Source organism: Triticum urartu, chromosome 7A, assembly GCF_056163025.1.
Source record: "Triticum urartu cultivar PI428250 chromosome 7A, HENAU_Tu73, whole genome shotgun sequence".
Taxonomy (NCBI): domain Eukaryota; kingdom Viridiplantae; phylum Streptophyta; class Magnoliopsida; order Poales; family Poaceae; genus Triticum; species Triticum urartu.
The window spans coordinates 146,337,472-146,345,777 of NC_141879.1; the positions used below are offsets into that span (position 1 = coordinate 146,337,472).

The 8,306-nt window shown below is 37.9% G+C and overlaps 1 protein-coding gene across 1 annotated transcript; it reads left to right on the top strand.

Moving 5' to 3' along the window:
• Nucleotides 1-5,206: 5,206 nt before the first annotated feature.
• On the top strand, nucleotides 5,207-6,086 carry LOC147958650 (uncharacterized). The gene has a single exon (XM_087537182.1). It carries the CDS (start codon nucleotides 5,317-5,319, stop codon nucleotides 5,872-5,874), a length of 558 nt encoding a protein of 185 aa, XP_087393308.1. The 5' UTR covers nucleotides 5,207-5,316; the 3' UTR covers nucleotides 5,875-6,086.
• Nucleotides 6,087-8,306: the final 2,220 nt, after the last annotated feature.

An 8,306-nucleotide genomic window follows, 5' to 3' on the forward strand; every position in this document is an offset into this window, starting at 1 on the left:
ACCCCGGGATGCAAGGCAACCAGTTGCAATCGGTAGCACTTGACAGCACACGAAGTGCTGTGCGATAGTGTTCTTTGCTCCGATTAATGCAGGAATCAAATTGTTTGATATGGATTAGTATTTAAATTCATGTATAGTAACTTCTTTTCAAATTTCAGACAATTTGCATTTCTACATGTCAGCTATATGTTGACACTTGACACCGCCGAAACAAAACACTAGGGTAGAAGGGTGATTGTGCAGCAGCCGCACAATTTTAGTCTTCGCATGTGGCAACCTCAGCTCTCATCCATGAACATTATTGTAAGTATGTGAATATATTTTTAAATGTGCAAAAACATTTTTAACTACATGAATAGTTCTCTCTTTAATGGGTGAATACGTTAAAAAAGTAAATGGATATTTTTAAATTAGCAACATTTTGTAAAAAAAAATACAAGGACACATTCTTTCATTATATGTGAATAAATGCACGAATATTTTAAAATGGTATGAATACATGAACACTTTTTTAAAATACACCATAAAATTTTAGAACTGTATAATTAATGTGTGTGTGTGTGTGTGTGTGTGTGAAATAAATCTATTTTCAAAGCTAAATGATCACTTTTTTACAACATGCATACAAATCAGATTTTTTTATCAATTTGTTTTGTGTAAAATTAATGAAATAAAACATGTTGTTAAAAAGGTACATATTTTGAGCGAATTTTCAAAAATCAAAAAATTGCACCTTAGTTAATAGCCGCACTCAGGGTATATTTTTATCTTCGGTGTAGACGGCTCCTGCATCCCGCTCATAGCAATATACATGCCCGCTTTCTTTTAGAAACGAGACACATGCACACCCACCTCTAGAACGCATGCACACATACCTAGCCCCGTGTCGTAACCAGGTTGGAGAAACGCCACGGGCGACCGTAGAGCTACAGTGATCAGTAGTGCCCAATAGTGTGACTGTAGCTACAATCAATGAAGGAAGGAAGCACCACCAAGACATTCAGCCGGTAGATCTTGAAATTGAAGGAATCATATCATGCATCTCGGAGTCAACAAACACACAACTAGAGGCGATACCATTACTGACTAAAAAGCAGCGTGAAGCGTTAAGAACAAGCATCAGCGGCAGATCCGATTTTTTTTAAATGTCAAAATCGAACTTCCTTTTGAAACACGGATATTAAAACTTGTAGACAACTTTATTAAAAATCTAAAAACAATTTTCGAAACTAGGTACATTTTGTAAAATTCCAAACAAAACTAAAAACACAAACATTTTTTAATTAATGAAAACTATTAAAAACGCCAAACAAATTTTGAAAACATGAACACTTTCGGATCGGTGAACATTATATGGGTACGGGAACATTGTTCGAACCTTCAAACAAAATTGTAAAAGTGAACATTGTCAAATTTGCGAACATTATTTGCAAAACATGAGTATATTTTGAAGAAAAGGAAAAAAAACTCTGAACTTTTTTTTCAATCTCTGAACAATATTTAACATCAGAAACATTTTCTGAAAATTTTAACAAATTTTAGAAATGCAAAAAATTAAAATCTCTGAACATTCTTTAAAATGAAAAAATAAACTGAAAGCAAAAAAAGAAAAAAAAAGAAACAAATACCAAAACGAAAATGGGACAGACCAGTCAGGAGTACACATGTGCGAACTCACGACTATTGCCAAGGGTTTTCCTCCAACCACGAGTGATTTGAGTGTACAAATCTCCCATCTGTCAGAAACAGATTCTATGAGGAGCTGCTAGGTATCGCAGTGACTATATCTTGCATTCAGCGAGACAGTAGAAAACCCTCGCTGAAGCGTTTACAGTACTTGGGCGGATCAACGGAAAAGTATATTTTACAGGCAGCAGATCACGGGGTGGATCCCTGGTCTGCCAGGGAGATCGCCGAGGCTGGTAGCCACTCCACCCACTTGTCGTTAGTTGATAGTTGTAGGGACGCGACCTACTGGAGGCGACCCCGACCAGTAGTTTTTTTTTTCTTACTTTCTCCAGTTTTCCATTCTTTTATTTTTTTCTTCTCAGATTTTTTTAATTTTCCTTACATTTTTTCTTTGGTTTTTTATCTTTATTTTTCTTTTTTGGTTTTAATCTTTTGGTTCTAATTGTTTCCTTCATTTTCATTCTACATTTTTTTGTATATGTCAAAAACTTTTTCCTAATACACGTTTAACACTTATCCAATATAAATTTAACATTTTTCTGAATAAAAGGTAAACATTTTTATATTATAAATTTCTATTTTTTTGTATATTAACATTTTTGAATACAAGATGTTGTACATTTTCAACATTTTTTAAATGCTTGAATAACAGTTTTCAAATAAAAACATTAAAAAATTAATACATGATCAACTTTTTTTATACATGTTAAAATTCTTCAAATGCTTGATTGAAAATTTTGAAATATTTGTTCAACATTGTTTTTCAAATGCTTGATTTACATTTTTATATACATGATTAACATTTTTTCAAATATTTGTTCAGCATTTTTTAAATAGTTGTTTGAGATTCTTCAAATGCTTAATTTACATTTTATATACACGATCAAGATTTTTTTTCAAATACTTGTTCAACATTTTTTCAATACTCGTTCATCATTTTTAAATGTTATTTTTGTCGATTTTTCTTTGTAATATATTAAATTGTTCATGAATTCAATATATGTTTGCAGATTAAAAAATGCTCCTGAAATGAATAAAAGTTGTAGGATTTTTTTAGAAAAATATCGTAAATTTAGGAAAATTTTAGTGAAATAAAAAATTATTACTGAGGTAAGAATAATGTTCATGAATGCAAATAAATTCCATTTTTAAAAATTGATTACGAATTAAATTAAGCTTTGCCAATTAAAAAATGTTTATGAAACTTGAAAAATATTCGCAAATTGAGATAAATGCTCAGAATTTCAAAATAAAGACTGGAAATATTATAAACCTTCATGTATTCGAAAAAAGTTCATGAGTTTGATAAATGTTTAAGATTCACAATACATCGGCAATTGCCAACATGTCCAATAAATTAAAAGTGCTCACAAATTTTAAAATTGTTGATGTATTGGAATTTTTTTTTGTGAATACAAAAAGTTGATGAATTTTATGAAATCCACCAATTTTAAAATAATCATAAATTAAGTAAAAGTTCATGAATTCCAATAATGTTCGAAATTTATAAAATTATCTGGGAAATAATATATTATTCACCGAATTACAAAAGACTCAAGATTTAATATATTTTTGCGAATTCCAAAAAAACTATTTAAAAGGTAAAAGGAAAAATATATAAGAAAAACCCACAAAGGAAGTGAAAGGTAAAAACAGTTTTTTTAAATAACCGAGATAAAACACAGAAATAAAATGTCCCGAAAGCTTCCCCAAACTGGGTGAGAAGCTACCGCAATTTTCCGAAAACATCTTGCTCTCATCTTAAAAATGCTCGCTCGAGTCCTTTTAATGGGCTGACCCCAATTCGAAGGCTAGCGGCTAATCGTGATTAAAGTATCGCCTAAAAGGTGATAGATATCATTTGCGGGCTTCCATGTATCTGGCTTATTGCGACATAGATGGCTGCGTCGCCTCTAGGGAGTCTTTTGTGGACTAACCCAATAGGATCTTGCTGGTTTGCTAGGTAGGGTTGTTTCACCTTTTAAAATTTAAAACGTGACTTACTCTTTTTATAAAATGTTTATCACGCCATATAACATTTGTTCACATAACTTTTAAAAATGGTCAGACCATACAAAAAGTATCCGAAATATTTCAAAAAATGCTCGCATGTTTAAAACATGTTGATCAAATTTAAAATTGTTCATGAAATATAAAAATGTGTTCACAAATATTTTCAAAACGATTGTACTAGTCAGAAAAAAATTCAGTACATTTATAACATGTTCGCACATTTGAAAATTCTGTTCATGTCATATTTAAAAAATGCTTAATGTGTGTTTAAAAAATATTCACCATGTATTTAAAACATGTTCAATCAGCATTTGACAAATGTTCAACATTTAAAGGTGTGTTATATGTATTAGGAAAGTGTTCAACATGTGTTTTAAAAAACTTAACTTGTATTTTAAGAATAAATTAATAAGAAGAAAAGGAAAAGAAAAGTAAAAAGATAATTTTTTCTGAAGAAACAAAATAATAATAATGATAAACTAGTGGGAAAACATAAAAGGAAAAATACAAAAACAAACTAAACCTTTACAAAATCGAGCATTTCACCCCCACCCCGCGCTGTTCATAGAACTTCCCAAAGCAGCTCGTACTGGTCCTGCATAACTTCTATTGGGCTGGCCCACTCAAATGATCACTAAAGGCAAGAGGAGAAGACGTCCCGCAATAAGTTTTTGAAGGCAACATCTCACGATAGGAGAGATAGAGATGTTTTGCGTAAGAAAAACGAACTTATTATTATTCACGTTGAGGTCAACACCAATTTACGGTCTAGCCCTAGCTTTCATCACTCCTTTCTATTTACAGTTCTTCTCTGCTTGCGGCCTTCGAAATGTGAAATCACTAATAAAGAGGTATCTCTTGCAAATGTCACTTTCAGCTTCTCTGGTGGTGATAAGTGGCACCAATATTGGGGATATCGCTTATCGGGAACTTATCGATCGACCCATGATAAGGGGTAAATCGGCCAGTTTATCGGCATATCGGTCAATTTATCGCCATATCGGCCGATAAATCTTATCGGCCGGACAAAGGTAAGTGATAAATCGGCCGATTTATCGGAATATCGGAAGATATCTTGAACAGTAAGTGGCACACTGGTGCACCACTTATCACAACCTATGAGTTTTGTGCCTTTGGTCACTACCAGCCACTAAGATTTAGCATGTCTCTGTGTGGTGACCTAATAAGTCCAAATGATAAGTGTCACACGTGTGTCACGAAGCACTCCGGATCTGAAGTTGTTTAGAGCTAAAGTTGTCATCTGAAAAGAAAAAACAACCAATAAAAAAACTAAAACTTGCCCTTTGAACAAAAAGTTGTCATGCGTGACAACTAAAATTGCCATCCTCGTGTTACTAAACTTGCCATAAAAAATGTTCGAAGTTGTCATATGTTTGTGCCACATGTATGGCACTTATAGTGTACCCATCAGCCTAAACCAGGAGAGTAGCATAAATAGCACTCCCGCACCTACCTCAGCTCAACAACTAATCAGCCCCTCCATACGAGTGAAGCACCAAGCGCCAGCACCCACCAGTCAAGCTTGTCTTAGCTAGAGTAGCAGGAGTACATAGCTTACACCCTAGCAGAAGCTGCCGAGGTCCATCTTTCTGCATGGACTTGGACACGGCAGTGGACATGACGAACCAAGAACAGCTCATGCACACCATCTCCCAACTCGACAGCGCCCTCACATACCTTGCTTCTCCATCCACATCGCCATCGCACCAGCCACCGGTCCTAGTCCCGCCGTATCCATCGTGTGCCACCGGTGCGGTTACTCCTAATTCGGTCACGATGCCGGTGTTGGTGCCGCCGCCAGCCGCGGCCTACCCGGAGCACACGGCGACGCGGCGGCTTGTCGTCGGCGTCCACCCGGCCGCGGACGTGGAGAGGCCCAGGCGCCGCAACGGGCGCGTCTCGAGCGAGCCGCAGAGCGTGGCGGCGAGGCTGCGGCGGGAGCGCGTGAGCCAGCGGATGCGCGCGCTGCAGCGGCTGGTGCCCGGCGGCGCGAGGCTGGACACGGCGTCCATGCTGGAGGAGGCCGTCCGCTACGTCAGGTTCCTCAAGAGCCACGTCCAGGCGCTCGAGCAAGCCGCGGCCGCGTTACATGGCCGCCGCGAGGACGTCGCCGGCGGCGAATTCTACCATCACTGCCCGCACTATGCTTAAACGGGAGATGCTTACATACATTGTGAACGATGTATATGGTGCAAGAAATTTGAGCGTCCATACGTGATTCTTGTGGTAGTACTACTTACGTTATAATTCTGCCACAACTCACAAAGGAGTGCATGTGTTCTCTTATTAATTAGCAACCCCCCTCACGCAGCATGTACAAATTCATATTTGATGTTCAAATGGCAGTCATAAATTCATAATTATATTTATCTTTACTGCAATTGATTGCGAAACGAAGACGCAAAATCTCCATTCGCCTACTCGCTTAATTAATATATATCTTTGTAACCTATAATTTTTTATTTATAAAGACCGGAGTAAGTTGTCGTCCATTCAGTCATCGATCTTCCTCTTCGATCTCGACTCGAGTGTTTCACGCAATTGCCGAACCTCTTGCTATCATACAAGATTTGGTTTTTGAGAAAGGGAGTACGTAGAACTCATCTAGATGAGATATAATTTGGTCTCATTCACTTGGAAAACAAGAACATATAACATCCACGTCAGCACACACGCATCTTATAGCATCTTATAGCATCACATTCAATGGCTATAAAAGATGAATGAGACCAAATTATATCTCATCTAGATGAGTTCTAGCAAAACTGTTTGAGAAAACCAAATATTTGAGCATGAACTTGGTTAAACAATGCTCTTGGATCTCTGGGTGACCTACCTTCTATCATAGTACAGTGCTGCGAATGTATGTGGTTATAACTGGATCATAGTACGTATATCCTTTGGCATAGGATGCTCTCCCGAAATAGATGGATATGGGTAATGCCACTAGGCAGTAAAGTTCAATGCAACGCACAGTTTATCGTGCAAACAAACCTGTACGTTTTTTGTCGACCTCTGACCGGTTTCAAAGTTGGTGCAAGTGTGCAATGTACAGAGCCAATCATACATTTGCCATGGGAGCCCACAGGCCATGTGCTGATAACATCCTGATGGCCCACTGGGCCTCGTCGTGCTACGAACTGACACGTATCTAGTCAGGTAGCCGTGGAACCTTGCAGGTCTCGTCATATCATCTTGGTATTCTCCATCCACACAACTGCTGAACGACGTGACCTCCCTCTTTTCTCCCCACCAGACCCACTTTTTTGGGGCTCAATTACAAGACTGTAAGGGGCAATTCCAACACAAATCACCTAATATGGGTCATCAAATGTCCGCAAACACGTTTGGATATGTCCGTGGACAACGGATTGAGCGAAGGTCATCCGACCATAGTCATCAAATTCGGACAATGGGCTATGATTGACAGTGTGCCATGCAGACTAGGTGGAAAAAATAGAGTGGCCATCAACTGCTCATGGGCTATGGACACACATGGTCCAATTGGCAGTGGGCCAGGCGGATGTCTGGACTACCCAAACCTCTCACCCTCAAGTTTGGTGTTGGTCTGGGGGATTTCACGTCTGGACCGATCCGGACAAATTAGGTGACCCCCGTTGGATTGCAAAAATTGTTTGGATTATCCGGTTCGGACATTTGCACGTGATTTGGTTATCTGTGTTGGAGTTGCTTTAACATTTTGCGAATCTAACTTACCGTGATAAATGGAGAACGATTTATCCACACTTATACAAAGACATTTGGAGGGGAGGGTGCGTGGGTGGGTGGGGGTACTCAAAGTCGAGTGTGGAATGGATTATTTTTTGATTGGTCTTCGAATCTTGCCATCTCGTTTTGAATGTGCATTTATTGAGTTGAAGAAATTGATTAATGATCATAATTCACGAGTATTATATACCGTTGCCACATTAGAATGTATTTTTCTATCAGACAGAAAAGTCACACTAGATTGGAGAATTTACGAGTAAGAAATGCAGTCAGAACAAGTGCTTGAGATTCAACTTACAAGGAAAAGGCACTTCAATCAAATAAATTCAGGAAACTACGGACATGTGTGTCCAGTGGTCTAGTCCCACCACAAGGAATCTAACCAAGTGAGCTGCACCCAGTCCACTGTGCAATGACCGACACAGGTCACTGACACCGGATTTCATTTCATTCGGTGCGGTTTAGTGACCTGTGTTGATCCAGATGAATTGCTATACATGATGTTATTTGATCCAAAAAAAATGAAAACTGTTTGAAGCTATAAGTTGATTGCAATCCTGTGCCCAAAACATGAGGAGCACTTAAGGTGGGGCCAATTTTAGACGGGAAAAGTTGAAGCCAGTTTTTTTACATGAATTTTATGCCTTAGCATGGATGGCTGATAAGCAATACGAATTTTCTTGCGGGTTAATAATAGGCTTTGTAATACCTGAGTTCGCAAGTTCTCTGTGCCTTGGTAGCTTCTTGCTTCTATTTTTATTTTCCCATTAAGTGCCAAAACTTCTACTCTCTCTGTCTCAAAATATATCACAGTATCAAAAAAGGTGTTACATTTTGAGACGGATGAAGTATTT